General features: G+C 41.7%; 1 protein-coding gene across 5 annotated transcripts in view; it reads right to left on the bottom strand.

The window, feature by feature from the left end:
• Window positions 1-26,410, bottom strand: part of DOP1A (DOP1 leucine zipper like protein A) — a 76,848-nt gene that overhangs the window by 48,442 nt on the left and 1,996 nt on the right. For 2 of the 5 annotated variants that reach the window (XM_075862071.1, XM_075862074.1), the window contains exons 1-6: window positions 12,454-12,600; window positions 8,038-8,136; window positions 5,404-5,503; window positions 3,674-3,783; window positions 930-1,038; window positions 361-481 (exon numbers count right to left, since the gene is read on the bottom strand). In XM_075862071.1, the coding sequence (XP_075718186.1) occupies window positions 361-481; window positions 930-1,038; window positions 3,674-3,783; window positions 5,404-5,503; window positions 8,038-8,136; window positions 12,454-12,498 (584 nt within the window). In that variant the 5' untranslated portion in view covers window positions 12,499-12,600. Of the gene's footprint in view, window positions 1-360; window positions 482-929; window positions 1,039-3,673; window positions 3,784-5,403; window positions 5,504-8,037; window positions 8,137-12,453; window positions 12,644-13,260; window positions 13,432-13,542; window positions 13,725-18,425; window positions 18,617-26,410 lie in introns of those variants that run through there. The other 3 variants (XM_075862075.1, XM_075862073.1, XM_075862072.1) reach the window with 3 other exon arrangements.

The following is a 26,410-nucleotide window of genomic DNA, read 5'->3' as shown; positions in this document are numbered from 1 at the left end:
CTGAAATATTTCAATTTTTGGACACGTCACTATCTATCTATCTGGTCAATTATCCTTGGTTGCAGATGCTGACAATTTTATGGCAGTTTGTAGTCTGCGTGCCATTGGTGAGCTACAGTTTTGCAGACACGGGACGTATGTGCAGCATTTGCACCGTATACTGGCACAGAAGTTTGGGTGGTTATCTAATAGGTGCTGTTGCACTTGCCAACATAGCGCTGGTATGACACGTAAGAGTTTTGTCTATTTATAGATCTTCTTTATCTATTGGGCTATAATTTCAAAAGTCAGAGAGGAATAAAGCAATTTCTAACTCATTGCTTGAAAAGATCTAGATTTCTACCGTCCGCCATCAGTTACCTGCTCAGCTGTGCTGGGTCCTTGCTGAAAGGAGTTTGTGTTTGAAGATCCAGCTCTGCTTTGCACTGTGTATATAACGTTCTGAACACTTCGATTAACACGTCTTCCAGAATTGCAGGCCCTGGCACCAATACAACCATACAACTGTAAACCATGGATACAATGCCAAGAACATGTACAGTAAATCAGATTGAACACGGAGTGTTGGAAGATAAATGCGTGAATACTCCAATAGAAGAAAATATGTGCCATTCACAGATTAGAACTTGTTTATTTACAGAATCTGAATAGCAGTTTTGCCTACAGATACTAGTTTTGGTAGCTGCAGCACAGATTTTAGATCAAAGTGGCCGTAGAGGAAGAACGACTGAACTAATACTATGCTTTAAAAACAAGAAGGCTTTAGGAAAATAACTGTACGGTCAGGCTATGTATGTGGTCACCATGCTGCCATATGACGCTTCATTAAAATGTAAAAAGTTGGGATCACATGTAAATAGGAGACCCATAACAATCACAAATGGGTAAAGATTCAGCCAACTTTATTGAAATGAAACCGATAATAATACCAAGTTCAGGTTTGTCCAGTAAACTTATGAGGATGCGGAAGGGCTTTAGGTCTTGCATTAGTGAATTTTCTCTGCTCAGTTCTTTTCCCTGTAAAATTCCCACCATGGCCTGAACATAGAAAAACACAAAAGAAATATTAACATAAACGCTACTATCTATTTTTTTGCATTACAGAATTTGAATTTTGCACTAGTAGGACATAATTGTATAACAATATCTTTAGTACAACCGAGATAAGACATAGAGCACTGAGATAACTGTTTCTCACCAGACGTTACAGCCAAACATTACCATTAAACTAAAAGCGAAGTGACAGGTTTGTTGAGAATACATTTGCCTATGGAGAACTTTGAGTGTAAAGTCGATCTGTCATCATATTATGCTGCCCTGTACTATTGGCCCAAACTACATAAAGAAATATTGTGCAGTTTGGTTAATGGCACCTAATAGAGAATGTAGCAGACTTATAATCATGAGTCCACTGTATTCATGAGGGGAGCGCTCTCCCGCCCCCTCACCTTGCACTGACGGGAAAGTGCTATATATATATATATTTATATTGTGAGACAGTGACAGGTAAAGTCATTGAGGGAAGGTACATTTCCTCTAGAATCCGGTCATATGTATCCTAGGCTCCAGGGAATTTGTATTTTTTGCAATAGAAAGCTCTAGCTTTCCAATCTCGGCTTAAGGAAAAGCCGGAAAAAGGGCCTGGAGTTGGATTGGAGAAGAGCAGGGCGGGTTCCCCAATCCCTAGTCCATCTCTGTTTGTAGGACAAGGCTGCTGCTCAATTAGCTGCACCTGCAGCCTGTGTATAAAAAGGTGCAGACACAGTGTGTGTGAGTCTCACCCCTGACTCAGACCGGAGACTACTAAGGCTGGAGTAGCCTGTATGCTATGTGAGTAAAGACCTGTGTTACTTTGTGTCCAGTGCCCGGTAGGAAGGCACTTGGTATAGTTAGATAATATCTTGTTTAGTTAGTGCTCAGACGAGCAGGATTTATTTTGTATTTTGCCTTGTTGTACAAGAGGCTGTTTCTTTGACAAGAATAAAAACACAGGCAAAGCCCTGTTATGAACTTTAATGCACGGTGTCCCTGTCTCTGGCTACTAAGAAACCGCTGTACCAACCTCTCCTGATGCTAAAACCTCAATATATATATATATATATATATATATATATATATATATATATATACACACGCACACACAATTTTTTTGTTGTGCTATTTGGGCTAACAGTACAGTGGATCTGTCTATTTGATATGCTGCCATTATAGAGAACCTTTTTTCTCTTTACTCTGACACTGTCCAATCAGCTACGGACAGTGTGAGAGCGGTTTGCGCCGTGTTCCCTCCCGCGAGAACACACACAGACTGGTGGTTCTGCAGAGAGCGCTCTCTCAGTCTGTGTTCTCGCGGGAGGGAACACAGCGCAAGCCGCCCTGACACTGTCCATAGCTGATTGGACAGTGTCAGAGCGAAGTCATCACGCCCCCTTGCCTTTTAGTTAGATAGAAAAGCCCCATTGACAGTTCAGGGGCTTATTTACATATCGGGCGCCAAATATAACAGCAACGATATGTAAATAATGGAGAAAGATAGGGAAAAAGTGTAAAGTGAGACAGTGTTTGTGAAGCCCTGCCTATTACATGCTGCACATGTATGGGCAGGTGAAAGGTTCTCTTTAAATAGAACAGCATAGGCAGGTAACAGATCCGCTTTAATGTGCTTAGTACAGATACTCACATTGTAATCCAATCAGACTATATACCCAGAATTTCTTGACGCCCTAGAAACACAGCTCATCCTCTTTTTAAGACGGCAGGTTTTAAAGGGAAGTGTCAAGTGTGACATTTGAGCTTCTAGGTTCAGCTCTCGAGCAGCTTCAGATAGGCTCCTAGGAGCCAAAACATCACATATGTACACTATTCAAGTCCTCTTTTTCCGTGTGGATACTGGAGTGCCTGATATGGCAACAGTGGATAACAGAGGTGGAAGTTTGGACACAGAACAAGGATAGATTCCTCAGCCCCACTCCAATGCACGTGTACTTTGGAAACAGTATTCCACAGTTACCGCATGTAATAGCCAGCAGAAGATAGAGGTCTAAGACATCAGGGTATAAGGGCATATCCACACTAAGAAGATTTGTTGAAGAAATTTCCGAAACTAAAAAAATATAAATTGTTCCATACAAGTGGATGAGCTTGTTCCTGCAGCATCTGCATGGATTTTTACAAACCCCATTCAGATGTGTGGAACAGTGATAAAAATTTCTGTGACAAAATTGTAAACATGCCCTAATGTGGATCCTTTGGACTCCATGTTCCAGCCTCCTAGAACTTCAGAAGGCCAAGAAACTAAAGCAATTACACCCAATAGTCTACAGTTGGCCATGTATTTTAAATAGCTGTCAGACGAACACTCGTTCAGCCGACCGCTATTCCTTCCAACCCCTCTCGATACACATGCATGCTCGGTCAAGCATCTTTTTTCAATAGGGAGATAGAGTAGGCTGCTGGCAGACATCTTTGGTAGCGGCTTATCATCTCCTTGCATAGAAAAGTACTTGGCATGTTGAAATTCAATCTGCCCTCTCCTTTTCTATCTCAACATCTGCTGTCGGTGTCGAGTCGGGACACTGCCGTACACGTTAGGTAGTCGACATTCATCTAAAGTGCATGGCCACCTTAATATAATTACATGCCCTACTTAGTACATATCTTTTGAAAAACACACCTGTACTAAGAGATCCTTCGAGAATGTATTGAAGTAGTAAGAGGCATGTTCTTCTGGATTGCTTTGCCTTGTACTCCTTGGTCCTATAATGATCCCATTGTTATCAAATCCTAAGAAGAAATACTTACAGTATGATGTCACGTTATAATCAGGTAATATGTCAAGAACAGAATTTACATAATCACTGGTAACTCACCAGGTGTGTGGTCCCCAAAGTGACAGCAAAAGAGACAGCACAATAATTATTATTAACACAAGGCTTAAATATCTTCCTAAAAATTACCTAATGTGCATTACAAATGGTGTCCACTGAGACATAAAGCATCTTCTCAAAAACATCAAGTCAAGTATTGTAGTACTGACTGGTGCATTTTGGGAGAGAAAAGGGGTTAAAAATCCCATTGAAACTAGTCTATAGTGATAATAAAAAGTAATATTGCTTGAGATCATAAAATAAAAAAAAGATATTTCCCTTGGCAATACATGTTCAATTATAATAAATTATCCAGAGGCCCCCTAGTGGTTATCCTAACCAAGAACATAAAGGAATGACTAAAATGAATATTGGGTCATGAAATTAAATATGGCATGTAAATGTTACACTGGGCACAGACATTACATGTTTCTTCAAGTCAATCCCAGTAATTATAAGGTTCTGTTCAGACTGGATTTTTTGCAATTCTGTAAAGTCTGCAGCGCTATTCTTGCGGTCAAAACTACCAGAAGAACAGATCCTCCAACAATCTATTACCTTCGGAACCTGAAAGACCCTTAGATGAAAACTTTAATGAGAGGAAACTAAAACCTTACAGGATAGATTATTTTCAAGCCTATCCTTTTGCTTCCTTTAGAATCTAGCAGCACCAGAGGTGCCCGGCTGCCACTTTGCAGACGATTCTCCATTGAAATAACATGGACATTCAGCTGAGAAGAATAGCATAGATGCCTGTGACCACAAAATAAACTTTTCACTGTTGTCACTCCATGACACAGCCAGTTAGCAACTTTTATCACACAGACTAGACTGTTACGGAGCTGCCAACTGCTTTGCTTGTAAGCTTATACTGTTGCTCCAGGTTAGAGTTTCCTTAATCGCTTTGTACAAGTCAGCCTCTTACTACAGAATTAAGAAGCTTAACCGATTTAATAAAATAATCCTTTATCAAAGAGCCTACATAAGTAACTACTTAAAGGGGTTTTCCCATCGGAGACATTTATGACATATCCACAGGATATGTTATAAATGTCAGATAGCTGCGGGTCCCACCTATCTCTAGAACGGGGGCCCCTAAACCCCGTTCTACTGCTCTGTGTTGTGGCTGACCCGTGTGATTTCCATAAATAGCTTAGATCGCTGAGCTATGCCGTTCCCGTAACTCCCAAAGTAGTGAATAGTAGTTACGGAAGCAGCGTAGCACGCGAGCTACACGGTTTCCGCAACTTCCATTCAGTTCTATGGGACTTAAGGAAGCAGTGCAGCTCAGCGAGCTACGCTGTTTCCGTAATTCATGGTCGGGAATCACACGCGTCAGAGGTGGGACCCGCATCTATCTTACATTTATGACATATCCTGTGGATATGTCAGAAATGTCTCTGATGGGAAAACTGCTTAAAACCTCCTTTGCCCAATGGAGGAAACAATATGAAATAATTTATCTATCTCAAATCTAAGCAACATACTTTACTGCTACTTCTCTCCATGGTAAGTAATGAGAAATACATCAGCTCACCTAGCAGCCAGGCATAAAGCCTTCGATTCAACGACATATCTCTCCGTAAGACCACACGCAGAGCAGCTGATAGAATATGAACCATATCAGGACGGGTCGCCTAGCAAGAATGAGGGACACATGTAGGATCACTTACATTTCTGTTTATAAAGTCTATATTATCAGATCAATTCAAATCACAGTAACTATGAGGCTCTGTTCAGACTGAATTTTTCTTCTGTTAGGATTTCCAGTAATTTTTGACAGCAAAAATATTAGTCTGCAACTATTCTTGCTGTCAAAAACTGGCTAAAAACCTAATAAACTCCACTATAAGTCAATGGGGTCTGTCGGGATTCGTAGGTATCAACCCGAAAAGCAGAATATAGCCGGAGTCTAATGCAATCCCTGAATAATGTTTAGAATAAAAATACATATATATGTGTGTATATAACAAATATATGTAAACATGAATTTAGCAGGTGAATTGCAGGAGACATTAATTGTAAGATTATTAGATTATCTCTTCCTTTTTTTCTTTGCTATTATATTAGATGCTCATGATGTCACCTTCTAGATATTTTTTCCTACTCCACTATACGCTCGGCAGTTTATTTAAGGAGACGGTCGCCTCTGAAAATCCACCGAAACTACAGTAATCCGTAAATCGCTTAAAGGGGTATTCCCAATTTAGACATTTATGGCATACCGACAGGATATCCAAATCAAGAACATGGGCCCCCGTTTCGTCTGGTAAAGTGGCTGCTGGACGCAGATTTTGATGCGGGGACTAGTGGAAAGGGGACCACGCATGCGTGCTGCTTTCTCCATTCTATTTTATGGGAGATACAGAAACAGCCTAGCATGCACGGTCCCTTCTGCACCAGTCCCTGTTTGGAATCTGCACAGAACGGGGATTTGGTGACCGCCATGCTCGATATTGGGGATAATCCATCAATGTCTCAGATGGGAATAACCCTTTAAAAGACGCTGATTCCAAATCTGCAATTTTTATATTTCTACTCACTTGCATTCCCCGGCTGTAAGCCCACAAACGGGCTGTGCACTGCATGTGGATACATAGAGAAGACTACTAAGCTCGGCGATATAATGCAGAGGACTCCTTAGACTTCTTATCTGTTTTGGGTCCTGATGCTCAGAGCCCAATTTCCCCTTTTGGAATGCTGTATTCTAAAAGGTGATTTTTTTATTTTTATTTCTTAGTCTACCCCAAAATATTTTTTTTGTGGGACACTTAGGAGCGAATATGAATTAATTTTGTATGCCTTATTTAGGGGAAAATGGTGAGAAACAGGAAGAAAGACAATTTCTTGTCTTTCTTCTGTATTAAGGTAGTTTGCTCAATGAATATTCACCATAAGAAGTAATCCTTTAATTCTCCTGTCCATAGGGTTGCCAAGCATGTGTACATTTTTTAATGTACGATATCACTTTAGTACCGAAAACAAAAACCCTATATAAAAGGTATAGATTTATCTTCCTCACTTTACTTTCGCCGCATCCTCTGTACATGGATAACAATCATCCAAGTACAGAATTTTTTTTTGGTGAAGGCACAAAAGCAGATAGGGCCAGACAAGAACAGACAAAAATTGTTGGCCTGAGGTAATTATCTTATGTTTGGGGTAGCATACATACTGCATGACAGGAAAATATTAATGCCTGAGAACCGAACTCCTAGGTAAAATGTGTTAGTGTCACACAGGATATCTAATATTGGTGCATGGGAGTTTTAAAAGTGACGTGCTTTTTTTTTTTCCCATATCTTTTATTATTTTTTCTCTTTTGTTATTTTTTTTTTACATTTTCCTATACTTAATAATTTCTTTTGTACTATGCGAACACAAATTAGCAGGGAATACATGATCTATGTATTCCCTGCTGTCCCTATATACAGATCATTGATAGCCCATTAGAGCACGGTTACCAGCGATCTGTATACACAGACATGCATAGAAGACGCACATTGCATCTTCTCTGCATGCCTCGAAGCCCCTTAGGCACCGGGAATCAATATGATGTCTTCAGTGACGTCATGGGGTTCCTTAGCAATTGCCCGAATGCAGAAGAAGCGCACAATATAAATGTTGTGTTCATACTTTTTGTGATAGGAAACTGAAATAAATTAGTCACCTGTCACAGCTCAGGATCAGCCTGTCTATGTGACAGCCCGAACCTGCCAATGGCACTGCATGCAGGAGTGTCAAGTGCCATCAAAGCCTGCATATAAATTAACATGCTTCCTGCACAGGCACAAGTCCATTTGCTTGTTAAATTATGTGGCATGGGCAAGAAGGGGTTAAGGGGAACATGAAATGATATTTTAGGAAAGACTGGTAGTGAAAGTTAAAGATAAGATTATTTACATAAATTAAACTTTTATATTGAAAACTAATTTCCCACAATAAGAGCTTATAGAACCGTGAAGGGGAAGAAACCGTCAAAGAAAATGGATACAATGCGTTCACCTATAACTAAGAAGTCATTCTTTAGGTAGTTGAATAATTAGAATACAACCCAGATTTGAGAGCGTTGCCCAAAAATTTGTGACTAAGAAAGTTAGTTTGGACTTTACACATGAATACTACTGTATATAGCTGAAAAAGGGATGGGAATCAATCGAAGGTTCAATACCTGACTCATGTGATAGGGGAAACAAAACAGGATAAGGTCTAATGTGCTCCTCTGAACCAACACGCTTGAGTCCTGCACAGAGGTGCTCACTGCCTCCACCTGGAAAACATGTCATATGAAAAATATTATACTAAAAAGAAAAAAGCATAAAACAAGTTACAAACATTCCACTGTTTAATTCTCAGGAAACAAAGAAAAACCACTAAAATGGAGCCGTTTTAACTATAGGCCACTATATCAGTGCTTCTCAAACTGTTAAGCGGGTCTTATTGGTGAGGTGCCCACCAGTAGTTAGTGAGGCAGAGCTGGGAAGGCAGTTTCGACAGAAATGATCCACTTGAAAGATAAATGTTATATCAGTAGGGGGTCACCCCGATTTAACATTGATCACGTATTAATAGTAGGAAACCCCCTTAAATTGTTGGCTACACCTTTATCTTGAAGGCAGGGTAAGTGCCAGGTTCCTGACACATGACAGCTGTCATAAGCCTATCTTCTGGTCCATACACACTGAAGGAGCCTTCTGCATCCTTTGATAATGCGTACACTTCAATCAATTTCGATAGTCGCTTACAATCGTCTGAACATGTAAATACTCGTAAGTGACAATTTTCTTTATATTACGATTCCAGATTTCAAGGTATGCTAAAAACTGACTGCAATATCCGCAGATAGCGGTGTGTAAAAGTAATTGCTTGATGGTCTGGCAAATAAACCAACCATGTAAACTTTGGCACACCCCCTCTGTACCACGTGACTACGATTACAATTTTGTCACATGTAATCAATCATATGTCATTCAAATTTTTCAAGACCAGTCTCGTGAGAAAGAAATTGTTAAATCAGAAGAATTATCAAAAGCATGCAAAAGGCACCCGAAGACCGAACATAAGACATAAAAATAACTAATTACGCTCAAAACTAATTTCAGCAATAATTTGCGGCTTAAGAATTGAAAAACAGAACTGAACAATTCTGCTCGGCAAACAAATAACACAAAAAAGGTTGTTCAATGTTCGAAGCTCAGATATAATCAAGCACTAGTCAGTGATAAATGGAGGAGACTGGGAATCAATGAATAGGTTCATATGACAGTGAAGAGCATGGATGGCAGAGAGCAAAAGGCTCATTAAATATACATGAAGAGAAAACCTCCCATCCACAGCGTTACACACCACCAGCATTGCAACAAATGACCCAAACCTAGTCATTTTAAAAGATAATTGAAAAAACTATAAACACTGACATTGTGATGAATTACACTAGAATCTTAATGGTGCTTAATATGCAGTGGTTTTCTGTGTGTGCGGTAAGTAGGGAGGAACATATATGTTATTAAAAAATAATAAATATTAAAACTTTAAAATAAAAAAGACATATGAAGTAGAATATATCTTTAGCAAGCCTGATTCTAAAAATGGGATTTTTGTACTCAACATAAAATCCATTTCTTGTAGAATTTTTAGGGGGACACAACACCATGGATATATGCCCCTGCCACTAGGAAGAAAATGAAAAAAGTGTTGGCTCCGCCCAGTGGGCTATACCTTCTCCTGTTACACCAAGCTACAGTTTGTACCAGGTGCAGTAGGAGAGTACAAACCAAAAACACCAATACATCCCAGACCCGGGAAAAATACCCAGAAGCACCTGGGAAAACAAAAACAATCCACAAAGAAAAAACAGAGGGTGGGACCTGTGTGCCCCAATTAATTAAACGAGAAAGGGATTTTATGGGGAGTACAAAAATACAATTTTCTTGTTAAATCATTAATTGGAGGGATACAGCACCATAGGACGTCCCAGAGAAGTCCCTGAGGGTGGGCAGGAAAAAAACAAAAACACAACCATATGAACAGGCTAACTCACAGTTGCCTGCAACACCATACGACCCAGACTGGTGTCGGGGGAAGCCAGTGCATGGACCTGAAAGAACCTCCTAAAAGTATGAACTGAGGCCCAGGTGGCAGCCTTACAAATCTGAAAGAAAGAAGCCGGATGCTGACCACCCAGGCTGCACCAACCACCGGCGTAGAGTGGGCAGTGACCCGTAAGGGAGAATAATCCCTACACTTAGTGGAGTAGGCCTTCTTGATAGCCAGCCAAATCCACCAGGAAATGGTGGCCTAATATGTCAGCCTGCCTTTGAATGGGCCCTCCGTAACCACAAAAAGAGTTAGAGCAACAAAAAGACTACTCAACCGAAACATAGATTCAGAGTGCTCAGACCATGTCCAGCCGATGCAGCGAACACTCCCTGATGAGAGGGGTTAGAACAGAATGAAGGCAGAACAATTTCCACATTGAGGTGGAAAGAAGACAACGTCTTGGGAAGGAAGGAACTGGCCGAAGTACCACATTGTCCTTATGGAAGGCCATGAAGGGGGGGTCTGCAAGATAAAGTGGCCAATTCAAACCCCCTGTGGATCGAAGAGATGACCACCAGAAAGGCAACTTCCCGGGCCAAGGCACAGGGCGAGACCTCCCGCATAGGTTTAAATAGGACTAAGTTCAGATCCCAGGGCTCCAGAGGAGGATGGTACAGAGGAGCACAATGGGCGACTCCCTTCAAGAACATCTTAATTGGAGCACAGAAAAGCAAGAGTGCGCTGAGACAGAATTGACAGAGCGGAAATCCTGCGGCACTGAAGGGTCAGACTAAGTCCCTGGTCCATGCCCACCTGAAGGAAGGACAGGATGCGCAGAATAAAACAGCGTAGGGGATGGAAGTGTTGACGCTCACACACCTGATATATACCCGCCATGTTCGGTGGTAGTTCCTCTGCAGCTTCCGAGCCTTTACCATAGTCTGAATGACCGGTTCAGAGAAACAGTAAAACCTTAGAACCGCAGCTTCAACAGTTACACAATCAAAGTAGTCGAGGTAAAGTAGGGTGGAACAGAGGATCTTGGGAAAGGGGGTCACGGCACTGAGGGAGAGGCCAAGGGACGTCTGTGACCAATCTGAAGAAACCAGACTGGATGGAACCCCCGCATCCTTGACTTTCTTGAGTACCCGAGGCAGGAGGGGAAGAGGCAGGAGTAGGCAGATAAGGCTGAGATTCGACGAGGAAGAACCAGTGCGTTTGCCCCGAGGCGCAAGGGTCCCTGGTGACGTAAGCTGTGCACTTGTGGTTGAGGTGGGAGGCAAAAAGGTCCCCGTCCGGAGTGCCCTGGCAAAGACAGTGAAAGGTGGCCGTAGAATTGTCTGTCTTGACTCAAACCGGAAGGCCCTTGAGGAGAGATGTCCAATGATAGAGGGCCAGAAAAATGGCCCTCAGTTCCAGGATGTCTATCGGGAGACAAGTCTCTGAGATGGACCACTGGCCCTGAGCCGTAATGCGGCCGAAGACCGCCCCCCCAACCTAACAGACTGGCATCAGTCGTGATCACCCATCAATGGAGGATGGAAAGAGCTTCCCCAGGGATATGCTAGGGGAGGACAGCCACTATATCAGTCCTCGACTAACCAGCAATGGAAGCTGGACCGGAAGGTCCAAAGACCTGTCCTAGCAAGGACAAAATCGCCAACTGTAGAGGGAGAGTGTGGAACTGGATGAACGGTATTGTCTTAAGCGAGGAAACCATCGTCCAAAGAACACTCATGCGGCAGGGAGAATTCCTGAGCAGAACTGATACTCCGTTTCGAAAGGAGTTTTCTTTGGTTCCGGAAGAAAAATCCTGCCCATCTGAGTATCGAGAATCATGCCCAGGAACTCCATCCTTTGAGAGGGGATGAGGGAGGACTTGTTGACTATCCATCCAAAACTGCAAAGGAAGTCAAGGGTGATCTGAAGACTGGCCAAATTGTCCTGTTTGGAGGGGGCCTTCACCAAGATTTTGTCCAAGTATGGGATTACCGTGACACCCCTGGATCAAAGAAGAGTCATGAAAACCGCCATGACTTTGGTGAAGACCTTGCGTGCAGCCCTAGGGAAGTGCCACGAATTGGAAATGACCTGAACCCACAGCGAAGTGAAGAAAAACGCTGGTGAGACCGAGCAATGGGTATGCGAAGGTAAGCATCTCAGATGTCAACTGAAGACAGGAACTCACGCATTTCCAAGGATGCCACAACAGAGCGCAGAGATTCCATATGAAAACTGTGGACCTTGACATGCCGATTGAGGCGCTTGAGATCCAGGATAGGACACTAGGGTAAAACGGTGTAGCTTGGTATAACAGGAGAAGGCATAGCCCACTGGGCGGAGCCAACACTTTTTTAGTTTTTTTCTAGTGCCAGCCTCCTAATGGCAGGGGTATATCCCCATGGTGTTGCATCCCCCAATAAACGATTTAACAAGAAATGGCATATAAATACTGTTTATATACATAACTATCACTAACAGTATAACTATAAGATCTATAACCCAAAATTGAGGTGGTAAGTTGCTTTTGTTATGATCTGACCCTTACCATTAGTTCAATGTCACTTCCAATGATATATAGCTGGTCTTCCATTGATAGTTTCCTATTCAAGTGGGAAAGGACATATGTAATGCCAGGCAGGCGTACTGCAGGGCTGGTGAGAAGACTGCCCCACAGCGCACTATAAAAGGCAGATTGCTCCACTGCTGAGGCCACCTTCTCCAGAAGTGTGTTCGTTCTACAAGGTCAAATTTAGAAATTATTTCAGAACATTAATCATATTATTGATACATTTTTCCATCATATTAATAGAACACTTAAAAGCTTATAAATACAGTGATTATTTAAACGGGTATTCCAGCTTAAAGAATTTTTCACTTATCCACTGGATAGGTGCTAGATTGGTGGGAACGCACCGATCGCCAGAATGGAGGACCCGGTCACACAAGCCACGAGTAGAAAGCTAGTAGGACTGTGAATGGAGCAGTGGGCGGGCACGGTGTAGCTCCACTTAGAGTCTATGGCACTGAAGGAAAAAGCCGAACAAAGCACTAGTCCGTTTCAGTTAGCCAAAAATACTTTGAATGGAGCGGTACCGCATATGCCCAACCACCGATCCAGTCAAAGTCCTCCTAGCCGCTGTCTTGTGGCTATGATGGAACGAGGGATAGGGATCCCTATTCTGGTGGTCAGTGTGGGTCCCAGCAGTCCACCCCATCGATCATTTATCACCTATCCAAATGAAAAATGCTTTAGTCTGGAATACCACTTTAACCCCCAAAAATTACCTAAAACGTGTTTTTATATTATTCTATTAAGGGGAGAAGAGGTAATAAAGTGTTTGATGGTGCTTACCTGTCATAATATTCAGAACCCTCTTCCAATCCAGGAAGGATACCAGTGAGCAGTCCTTGAAGGCCAGGTTTTAAGGTCTTGCCCAGAGGTAGGTAATACATCTCATATAGACTAAGTAATACTGGTTTCACAGACATTGCAGCATTTGTAAGTAGAGGAAAAAGGCCAGCACTACAAAGAAAGGAAGACAATAGAATTCTGTAATGCAATATATAAAAAAGATACAATAGCTTGCGGTTCCAACCTTACCAGTATTTTATCATATAAGTCATAGACTACTACCTGTACAGAAAGAGGTCTTTTGCTAGGCGCTTCGGTCCAATGATTTTGAATATTATTTCGTAGGTTTCCAAAGCTTTCCTGTGGACGCCCCCTGGCAATGCTGGATGGAGACATTGTGCCAGTCGTTTTCCTATAGTTAATTTTTTAGGGACAACTTGATATTTTGCATTATTTTGTAATACCTGTCAACAGAACACAACGGTTATTTAACTTCCATCACAGTACTATACAAGAAAGATATTTCCATCTAAAAAATAAATAATACACAGCACAATACATATGTCAGATATGCAATGTGTACAACAGAATCTTCCAAAATACCTTCCTATAGATAATAAATGTTTTTAGAAGATGTCACAGACGTGATGCATACTTTTCAGTCAGTGACACTCAAACACTCAAAATGATTCTATAATTTTTTTTCCCCACATGAATCCTAAATGACAAACAGCAAAGAAATTTCATCCTGAGAAACCCTGGAGATAGAAGTGTGATCATATACAATTTACACCAAAGATAACAGGGTTATACGGGTGTAACAACAAGTCTGATCTAAGAAGACCAAAAAAGAAAGGAGAAGCAGCACATTTTCCTCCATCTGTAAATAAATAAATGCCGAACTACAGTTGCTTTAGAAGGAGAAGATTAAATTAATAAAAAATAAAACCCCCAATCTGTTACTTCAGAAGAATGAGAGGATATAGTACTATTACAAAGCATAGAATTCCAGTCATTATATATGACAAGGTCAGAATAGATGGTAGTTATTGCTCTTCAACCATTATGAATGTTGCGTCGCAAATAAAAAAAAGAAAAGAACACTAGAAATATAAATCATACCAGTAAACAAAAAGGGTTCAGCACTCATCTGTTCGAAGATTATGGAAGGGAAAAGGAGAAAAAAAAAAACCTGCAAACACTATCCCCCACTAAATGGTTAAAACGCTATTGTATGACAAAAGTTATGTTAAAGTGATGTTCAGCCGTGACAGAATTGAAACAATTTACATTACAATCCATGTAATTGGGGTTTTGAAAACCCCATCCACATGTAGCAGAAATCAGAGCCTGCTTGAATGGGGCTGTCGGAAATAGCCAAATGAGTGCATCCGGCTATTTTTGACACCCCCACTCAAGTCTATGGAGAGCGACAACACATGCTCGTCCATCTCTCCAGCCAAGGGGACTGAGGCTAGACCCACACAATTATTACTTATAACCCGTCTGTCTGACAGTTCATGAAAGTTAAAAAAAAAAAAAAAAAACTCCTTTAAAGCCATTTTCATGTCAATCAAGTCCAGTGAATTAATTAGAATATTTTTAAAGTAACACATGGAAAGACAAAAAGGGATGAAAATTCTGGCAGCAGTGCAGTTCTTTTATATTTGAGCAATACTTTCTGAACACCCGCCTGTGTTAGTTTCACTCTAGGGAAATGGCTGATGGATAGAACCATAACTTAGAATTGGCCCAATAAAAAAAGACCATATGTGTAAATTAAAAGGGTTCCCAAGTAGGAAAATTAATTTCCTGAGGCAGCTGTCTCAGTGATGTCCTGATCACCAAGATCTGCCTGCTGGGAAGATCCTAAAGGTGTCCACATTGCCTGTGCTTGCACGGAGACATTCAGAGCAAGAGCCACTATTTTCAGCAGCACTCCTCCCTGGGTGACAAAAGGGGTTTCAATAGCGCAGATCAGGTGTTTGCATATTCCGGGCCACCTTGCCACTGAGTCCCTACCTGGATGCGGCAGCCAGAGGCCAACTAACCAGTCCGGGATGTGGTCGAGGGACCCCCGTTTTTGAGGTGGAAGCGGGTCTGGGACCCTCATCTATCAGACTCTTATGGCATATCCATATGAGAGGGCAATACCCCTTGAAAGGTTAGTAGGGATACACACAGACTTTTTATTGTAAGACTTTTATGACAGATTTGCAAATTTCCAAGTGATTTTCATGTTGTTCTAGAGGAGTAAAGTAGTTATTACCATTGGCTCAGAAATCCCAGCATGTGGCGATTAAAAACAAAAAAAATATTCTAGTGACTCGCTTTACTAGAGCAATATGGAGGGGATTTTCTAACTACTCAATGCATTTTTATGGACAACAATTTCAGAGCGATTTTTTTGTACTGAGCGAGAAAAAGTCTAGTTGTAGCCCTGTCCAAAGGCCAGGTTCACACACATGGTTTATATGAGATAGTGTGACACAAATTCCATTATTCAGAGTCGAATTAAACTTTTACAACAGCCATCACCATTTCAATTAACTTTTTTCCCCCACAATATCATTCACTGCCGCACCTTCCTGTTCATGGGGGTTGTATGCATGGAGGGTTGTCCTATAGATTAAAATGGCCAAAATAAGAAACGTAAAAAGAACACAGCAGTGAGTCAAAATCTGGTGGCTATTGTGTATTCTTTTGGGGAGCCCCAGCATTCATGTCGTGTGTCTCTGCATGCTTTCCTATGGAACCCTGAGAAATTACCTTGAGAAAATAAAGACATGAAATACATGTAGACAGACAACAGTGCTGAGACGTCGTGTATAGTGAAGGGATTCTTAAAGCGTACCTAACTTTCAGAATAAGCGTTTATATGTGTGAACATGAGGAAGAACACTATTTCTGGACATTATATGACTTGCGTTCTGCATTATTTAACAGTTATTACCTCTGCAGGCTCTCAGTTGTTTCTGAGCTGATGCGCGGACTAACTGCTATCATGTCTTCTATATGCTGCATACAGAGAAGAGGAGAATCCTGCTTTCCTATCTCTATCTATCACATATATAGAAGCTGCAGCAGCATGGAGGACATTATACAGCAGTAATAAGCAGTGTAACTGAGAATCCAGCACTAGGGGGACAACTCTTAGGAGCCCCACACACGAGCGTGTGCAGTCCATGATATACATATGTCGGCCGTATTTCCCGGACCGAACACACAGCAGAGAGCCGGGCTCCTAGCATCATAGTTATCTATGACGCTAGGGAACAACTGTCCCGACTGTAATCATGTTTTACGTACTAGCAGCCTGTGTCTTCTGCAGGACAACTCGCTGCGGGACAACTGTCCCGTACTGTAATCCTGTTTTACTTGCTAGCAGCCTGTGTCTTCTGTGGGACAACTGTCCTGTACTGTAATCATGTTTTACTTACTAGCAGCCTGTGTCTTGTCTCTGCTTCTGCTCCCTTCTCCATAGACTTCTATGTGCAGCGTCTGCATCTCTCACTTTGCACCCCTCCCCTCTCCATTGACTTCTATGGGCAGCAATTCAGTTTTTTCCTCTCTGCTCCCTCCTCCCCTCTCCATAGACTTCTATTTGAGTTTCTGTCTCTCTTGCTGACCCTTCCTCCCATCTCCACAGACTTCTAAGGGCAGCGTGTCCGTGTCTGTCTCATACTGCCCCCCACCATAGACTTCTATGGGAAGGTTATGAAGAGACACTTTTGTCTCCTCTGCTCTGTAACCAGGGACGGCCAATGCTTGACAACAGAGGGTGGACAGCAGATTACAGGAAAGAAGACACCTAGTTCCAGTAACTTCCCACAGAATTTGCATGGATAAAACAACTACATTTTAACAAAGTTGTTTTATATAAAGTATACTATTAGATAGGCGTAAGTTGCATGAAACGTTTGCATCCATTTAAACACTAAGGAGACTGCCGTCTTGTTTTCTTTCTAGCTTAGGCCCGATGCACACGACCATAAAAACTCCTGTAATTACGGGCTGTAATTACGGGCCCATAGACTTCTATTGGCCACGGGTACCTCCCCGTATGCTTACGGGAAGGTGCCCGTGCCGTTGAAAAAGATAGAACATGTCCTATTTCAGGCCGTAATTACGGCACGGGCAGCCCATAGAAGTCTATGGGGCACCCGTAATTACGGGAGAGTTGCTAGGCGACGTCAGTAAATAGTCACTGTCCAGGGTGTTGAAAGAGTTAAACGATCGGCAGTAACTGTTTCGGCATGCTGGACAGTGGCTACCAATCACAATATAGATAAAGCTGTTAAAAAAAAATAAAAAGACGTTCATACTTACCCAAAACTCCCTGCCTCTTCCTCTAGTCCGGCCTCCTGGGGTGACGTTACAGCCCATGTGACCGCTGCAGCCAATCACTGGCTGCAGCGGTCACATGGACTGCCGCGTCATCCAGGGAGGTCAGACATAGAGAGAAGGGCTGCCGATTAGTGCAGTGCAATTTTGCAGCCAAAAACGTGCCCGTAAATACGGGTGCAATACGGGTCGAATACGTGTGACCAAGGACCCGTATTTACGGGTGGACAAAAATACGGTCGTGTGCATGAGGCCTTAGAGATTTGATCAAGTACAATTGCTCTGCAACTTTAACGCAGAAGAATTGGTGAATTAATCTTATTCTAGCAAAACATTTTACAAGGTTTTTCTGGACCCACTGGAAAACCAACAAAACTTTATACTAATGTTTATTTTCTATGCCAAAAGTTACATTTGTCCTGTTCATTCCTGTCACCAAAACAAAAAAAGCCTAAGACAAGCACAAAGTGCCGGCCCAGATACCTTTTTATTTTGGCCCTTGGCAGGATAAGCAGTAACAGTGCACAATGTACCTGTCCTGCCTGGAGCAGAATACCCCCCTGTGGAACCAATCAAACCATAAAGATGGACTCCTATTCAGATCAATGGCCATATAAAAGTATTTCCTAGAAGTAACCATGGAGGACTGGTGCTCAACAGTAAAGAAATGGAGTATAATAAGATGTTCACAATCTTGTTGTTTTATTCAAAGTTCTACAAACTGGAGATATATTGGGAATATTCAATAATAATCACCCTCTCCACATTAGGGCCACAGTAAAGAGATTTGCATTAGAAGTCATTCACAAGGGTACACCTACCTTGTTTAGCTTCCCAAGAGCAGATATGAGATCGGCCCATTCACTAGAATATTCAAAATTCTTCAGTGCCTTGTCCACTGCTGCCACGTAATTCCTATATTTGGAGTCACCCAGTAACTCCACTTCTTCAGTGTTCATTCTCCCTCCGCGGCCCACTAGAGACCAGCTGTATACTCAGCAGAAACCATCACCTGGAAATGACATAAAAGCTGTAATAGAGAGGTAAATGGTGACCACATACATCACTAAACTATTAACAGTGATAAAAAGCAAAACGATTTTATCTGAACATTTCTTAGCCTATACTTAATTTATTTGTGAGATAAATATGCATACAGTTGTGGATCAGAACTGAGATCAAATCAGGGGAATAGGATAGTCCAAGTTTCGGATATTTGCTCCACAGTCCTGTATGAAACGTCACAGCTCCCCGCAACGAATGGATGACGTGAAGTTATGTCACTATGAATGGAGCATCACTGTGACCTAGTCATCTAACCCGAGCGTAGGCTTCATCATTTTATTTTTTAAACTTCTTACAGGTTTAAGGGATATGAGGAAAATGTCTGAATATAGGATGACACACAAGGGTCACTAATATGTTGAGCTAAGTCTAGTAGCAGCAACTACGGATAATGCGGGCGCAGATGATGTGCCAACAGCAATTCTGCCACCTGCATTTTTCAGAGGAATGTCACTGCCGGTCCCCAGTGCTGCATCAGTTTGCTAGGCGATGTCTTCTTTATGACAAAACATATATATAAGTTTACTGCCTGCCTATCGGTGCGTCCTACACCAAGATACTCTAAGGGTATGTTCACACACACTATTTACAGACGTAATTCGGGCGTTTTAGCCCCGAATTACGTCCGAAAATGCGCCTCAATAGCGTCGGCAAACATCTGTCCATTCATTTGAATGGGTCTTACGATGTTCTGTTCAGACGGTCATGTTTTTTACGCTCCGCTGTCAAAAGGCGGGGCGTAAAAAAAGACGCCCGCGTCAAAGAAGTACCTGTCACTTCTTGGGACGTAATTGGAGCCATTATTCATTGACTCCAATGAAAAGCAGCTCCAGTTACATCCGTATTGGACGCGGCGTTCAAGCGCCTGCACATGCCGTTACGGCTGAAATGACGGGGCTGTTTTCTCCTGAAAACAGCCCCGTAATTTCGGCCGTTACGGACGCTGTAGTGTGAACATACCCTAACTCAGGTACTGGCATGGAAGGCACTCCACTACCGCACTTTAGGAAAACAACGGGTCAGATTTATCATTGTATTTGTTCACATTTATTTAGCCTATGTGCCACTTTTTCCAACACACCCAAATTATGACGAACCTGTTGCATTCTGCACTGTGGGAGAGAGACCATTTGTATGACACGCTGATTTGACACAATCGGCGCATTATTTTTTTTTGTACTGCGTTTTCCCCCACTGTAGTCAATTGTGGAAAAGGGCACGCTGCAGTTGAGTACATTATTTATTCGGGAAAAAAAAAAAAAAAAATGCCAAAAAAAAAATAAAAAACATACACACATTAAACACGCAAAATCGCAAAATACAGGGAAAAAAATCGAAATAACAGGAAAATCCACCGGATATCGATCACATTAACTCAGACGTGATCGACAGCAGCTTGATCCTGCGTGTCAGAGGCATGCAGGATCCGCGGTCACCGAAGTTGCCAGTCCCACAGACCTGACGTATTCGGGTTTGAGCGCAAAATACAGCTTCTATGTATCCAGGATATATAGAAGCTGGCAAAAAGCTATATATTCAAAAAGTAAGGTACCGGTACTTTTTTTTTTTTTTTTAAATAAAAAACAACTCAAAAGTTGCTTAAAACACCATGATACATTATTTTTAAAATAAAACCAAGTGTTCAAAGGTTTACATAGGCCTCATGCACAAGGCCGTATTATGGATATGTGTTTTATTGGTGTTGTAATACCGTGCCCATATCCTGATACGAGCCCATAATGTACCATCATTTTATAAGCAGGCAAACCGAGTTGTTAGGAAAATCTGTGGTGTGCGCCATACAGTTGCACACAGAGGGGATTTACTAACCAAACGGCACCAGAAACCGGTCAGAATATAAGCCATAAAAATGGAGCACATGGCGTGTACCAAATTTATTTTGCATATTATATAGACAGTGCCTAACTTGTGCCTCAGGGTCTGTTCACATCTGCGCTTGAATTTCCATTATTCTGTACTGTCATAAGAACAAAAAACAAAAGCAACATAACACCTTGATGTGTTAAATGATGGAAACCAAAGGCACCTGATGGAACGCACTTACTTTCATGGCTTCAGTCAGGTTTCCTTTATGGTTTCCAGAATTTGATGCAATCTGCAACGGAGGCTCCTAAAAGAGCCTAGAACGCAGATGTGAACATAGCCTAAGAAGCCAAATTTATTTCAGACAAACACCATTTTTTGACACAAAATACCAGCGTACAGGTACAGCAGCTATGGGTGTTCCTAAGACCTCACGCACACTACCGCATTGGTTTCGTGGTTCACAATACCACATGTTTGTTGCAGTCCATCAAACCTTCGTGGTGCATCTGTATGTAAAAAAGACACACGGACCTACAACAAATTACCTGTATTGGTGAGTCCGCAAATCCGGACCGTAAAATGACGTGTTGAGTTTTTGCAGTCCGGATTTGCGGCCACCACACGGATCAGTGTAAACCACGGTTGTGTGTCTGGGGCCATAGAAAGGAATGGTTCCGCAAATTATCTGCAAAAAACGCGGCAGCAAAAGCACGGTCGTGTGCAGGAGGCCAAATATGCCGAGTGAGTTAAGACAAATTAACCATGCAGCCATTTTGATACATTTTGCACCATTTTCATGATGTATACTACAACAATATCGTTCAATTGCTGGGTGACAATATGGCGAATATTTCAGCTCTCACATGGCTTACTACTCAGACTGCCTAGTCCCTGACACGTCTCTTATTCCCTATACTGCATAGGGGTCTGGAAAGCAGGGTAGCTGTATTACATACATATTATAGACGGACATGTAAAAACAATATTGAAGTTAACACAACATCCTCTGAGTAACTTTCTGTTGTAATGGTCTTTCTTCACCCTTAGGGTATGTGCACACACACTAATTACGTCCGTAATTGACGGACGTAATTCGGCCGCAAGTCCCGGACCGAACACAGTGCAGGGAGCCGCGCTCCTAGCATCATACTTATGTACGATGCTAGGAGTCCCTGCCTCGCTGCAGGACAACTGTCCCGTACTGTAATCATGTTTTTAGTACGGGACAGTTGTCCTGCAGCGAGGCAGGGACTCCTAGCATCGTACATAAGTATGATGCTAGGAGCCCGGCTCCCTGCACTGTGTTCGGTCCGGGTCTTCCGGCCGAAATACGTCCGTCAATTACGGACGTAATTAGTGTGTGTGCACATACCCTTATACTACACATTAGTCACTTGGGGGGAGATTTATAAAAACTGGTGCAAAGGAAAAGTGCAGTAGCTACCAATGGCAACCAATTAGGCTTCTGCTTTCTTTTTCCAAAGGACCTCTACAAAATGAAAGGAGAAATCGGATTGGTTGCTATGGGCAACTACTTCCTTTTCCTTTGCACTAGTTGTGATTCATTCCCCCATTGTGTATGTGCTGTAGCAGATAATTAGGGCACGAGAAGTCACAGCATTACTCACACAGGACCTTTCAACACTATCTGGTTATTCAGGTTATTGTCCCCTGGAGTCTATAAAATGTCAGGGCTGGTCTAGATAAAACCAAGTGACGGCAGGAGCACGAGGAACGATGATGGCCAATAGCAATAGAAATCAATGTTCACTCCACAACAACTACATGCAGCCCAAGGTTGGAAATTCTTCAATGGTCGTATGCAATCTTCTTTCCCATTGGGAATAATACAAGTTGTATTGGGAAAATAATTTTTAGGAATCACACAAATGACTTTAAATCGCCACCAAATCTGACCTCCGAAAGTCCAGACACTGAAATAGTTCAGCACAAAACAGAAAAATAATCTGGAGACTCAAATCAGAAAGTGAGAATAAGTCACGCTAATATATGAACTAATAAAACATTACAGATGAGGAACACGTTAGAATAAATCATATAGCGGGACGTGGGCGTTCATTTACTATACTACCCACATGTGACAGGATGAAGACCATTCTCTCTGTGTGAATATGGCCTTAGAGTTTTTTCTGGGCTGACCAACGCAAACGTGTTTCTCGTCCATGAGCTGTCCGTTTTAAAAAGGAACAGCACACTCACCCATAAAAATTATTGGGGTAATTCATGCTTCAGTTTTTTTCACGGAGCGCGTGTGCATTGCGAGAAACTTATAGCATGTCCTGTCCTGGTCCGGATTTGCAGACCAGACTCGCCCATTAAAGTCCCTAGGTGCATGAAAAAAAAAACGGACAGCGCACGGACGACATCCACGTGCGGTCTGTTTTTCACGGATCAGTTGCAAAAGAAATGCATAAAAAGAAAAAGTGCATATGCATGAGACGCGGTCCCTTTTTGTGGACCCAAATTGTACGTGCTCGTGTGACATTGATAAAAGAAAACTCTAAAAAGATAGTGCCACTGGATAAATTCTGACTACTGGGGTTTCCCCAAACTTGTGAAATTATCCAATATATATTCTATGTCAGGATGTTCATCAAATAACACCATACTTGTGCACAGATCTGGTCAGGATATCCATCAAATAACACCATACTTGTACACAGATCTGGTCAGGATATCCATCAAATAACACCATACTTGTACACAGATCTGGTCAGGATATCCATCAAATAACACCATACTTGTACACAGATCTGGTCAGGATATCCATCAAATAACACCATACTTGTGCACAGATCTGGTCAGGATATCCATTAAGTAACACCATACTTGTGCACAGATCTGGTCAGGATATCCATTAAGTAACACCATACTTGTACACAGATCTGGTCAGGATATCCATCAAATAACACCATACTTGTACACAGATCTTGTCAAGATATCCATCAAATAACACCATACTTGTACACAGATCTGGTCAGGATATCCATCAAATAACACCATACTTGTACACAGATCTGGTCAGGATATCCATTAAGTAACACCATACTTGTACACAGACCTGGTCAGGATATCCATCAAATAACACCATACTTGTACACAGATCTGGTCAGGATATCCATCAAATAACACCATACTTGTACACAGATCTGGTCAGGATATCCATTAAGTAACACCATACTTGTACACAGACCTGGTCAGGATATCCATCAAATAACACCATACTTGTACACAGATCTGGTCAGGATATCCATCAAATAACACCATACTTGTGCACAGATCTGGTCAGGATATCCATCAAATAACACCATACTTGTACACAGATCTTGTCAGGATATCCATCAAATAACACCATACTTGTGCACAGATCTGGTCAGGATATCCATTAAGTAACACCATACTTGTGCACAGATCTGGTCAGGATATCCATTAAGTAACACCATACTTGTACACAGATCTGGTCAGGATATCCATCAAATAACACCATACTTGTACACAGATCTTGTCAAGATATCCATCAAATAACACCATACTTGTACACAGATCTGGTCAGGATATCCATCAAATAACACCATACTTGTACACAGATCTGGTCAGGATATCCATTAAGTAACACCATACTTGTACACAGACCTGGTCAGGATATCCATCAAATAACACCATACTTGTACACAGATCTGGTCAGGATATCCATCAAATAACACCATACTTGTACACAGATCTGGTCAGGATATCCATTAAGTAACACCATACTTGTACACAGACCTGGTCAGGATATCCATCAAATAACACCATACTTGTACACAGATCTGGTCAGGATATCCATCAAATAACACCATACTTGTGCACAGATCTGGTCAGGATATCCATCAAATAACACCATACTTGTACACAGATCTTGTCAGGATATCCATCAAATAACACCATACTTGTACACAGATCTGGTCAGGATATCCATCAAATAACACCATACTTGTACACAGATCTTGTCAAGATATCCATCAAATAACACCATACTTGTACACAGATCTTGTCAAGATATCCATCAAATAACACCATACTTGTACACAGATCTGGTCAGGATATCCATCAAATAACACCATACTTGTACACAGATCTGGTCAGGATATCCATTAAGTAACACCATACTTGTACACAGACCTGGTCAGGATATCCATCAAATAACACCATACTTGTACACAGATCTGGTCAGGATATCCATCAAATAACACCATACTTGTACACAGATCTGGTCAGGATATCCATTAAGTAACACCATACTTGTACACAGACCTGGTCAGGATATCCATCAAATAACACCATACTTGTACACAGATCTGGTCAGGATATCCATCAAATAACACCATACTTGTGCACAGATCTGGTCAGGATATCCATCAAATAACACCATACTTGTACACAGATCTTGTCAGGATATCCATCAAATAACACCATACTTGTGCACAGATCTGGTCAGGATATCCATTAAGTAACACCATACTTGTGCACAGATCTGGTCAGGATATCCATCAAATAACACCATACTTGTACACAGATCTTGTCAAGATATCCATCAAATAACACCATACTTGTACACAGATCTTGTCAGGATATCCATCAAATAACACCATACTTGTGCACAGATCTGGTCAGGATATCCATTAAGTAACACCATACTTGTGCACAGATCTGGTCAGGATATCCATTAAGTAACACCATACTTGTACACAGATCTGGTCAGGATATCCATCAAATAACACCATACTTGTACACAGATCTTGTCAAGATATCCATCAAATAACACCATACTTGTACACAGATCTTGTCAAGATATCCATCAAATAACACCATACTTGTACACAGATCTTGTCAAGATATCCATCAAATAACACCATACTTGTACACAGATCTTGTCAGGATATCCATCAAATAACACCATACTTGTGCACAGATCTGGTCAGGATATCCATTAAGTAACACCATACTTGTGCACAGATCTGGTCAGGATATCCATTAAGTAACACCATACTTGTACACAGATCTGGTCAGGATATCCATCAAATAACACCATACTTGTACACAGATCTTGTCAAGATATCCATCAAATAACACCATACTTGTACACAGATCTTGTCAAGATATCCATCAAATAACACCATACTTGTACACAGATCTTGCTAAGATAGAGACAACTTTACTTTTCTCCATTTTGTTAAAAGGTAACTAAACGTTTGACAAACTTCTGACATGTCATAGTGACAGATGATAATGTCAGAAGTTTGGATTGGTGGGGGTCCGAGCACTGAGACCCCCACCAATCGCTAGAACGAAGCAGCTGAAGTGCTCGTGTGAGTGCTCAGCCGCTTTGTGTCTATTCGGCTTTTTCCGGAAATCAATGTATCGGTGTACGGACTCAATAGAAAATCTATGAGCCCGTACTCCGATACATCGGCTTTCCGGAAAAAGCCGAACAGACGCGAAGCAGCTGAGCGCTCACACGAGCACTTCAGCTGCTTCGTTCTAGCGATTGGTGGGGATCTCAGTGCTCGGACCCCCACCAATCCAAACTTCTGACATGTCACTATGACATGTCAGAAGTTTGTCAAACGCTTAGCTACACTTTAATGTGTAAGTCCTATTTCAAAATATATAAAGACAGGCCTTGCTTGCTGTAAATCTGCCATGTACGGTCAATCTTCAGTGAGATAAATACATCAGCAGCACAAATCTCTCTCATCCTAATATTTGCTACAATGTATCAGTATAGATGAAACCAATCAGGAAATTCAGCTGACAGTTTTATTTTACATTGGGTGCAATTTTATCCACTTCTTAGCTGTGAGACATATTAAAGGATTTTTCTTCCTTCTGAAAACTGATGACCTATTCACCG

The sequence above is a fragment of the Rhinoderma darwinii genome, chromosome 4, assembly GCF_050947455.1.
Source record: "Rhinoderma darwinii isolate aRhiDar2 chromosome 4, aRhiDar2.hap1, whole genome shotgun sequence".
NCBI classification, from domain to species: Eukaryota; Metazoa; Chordata; class Amphibia; order Anura; family Rhinodermatidae; genus Rhinoderma; species Rhinoderma darwinii.
The sequence above is the reverse complement of the archived record's forward strand: the minus strand, read 5'-3'. Positions and strand labels throughout refer to the sequence as shown.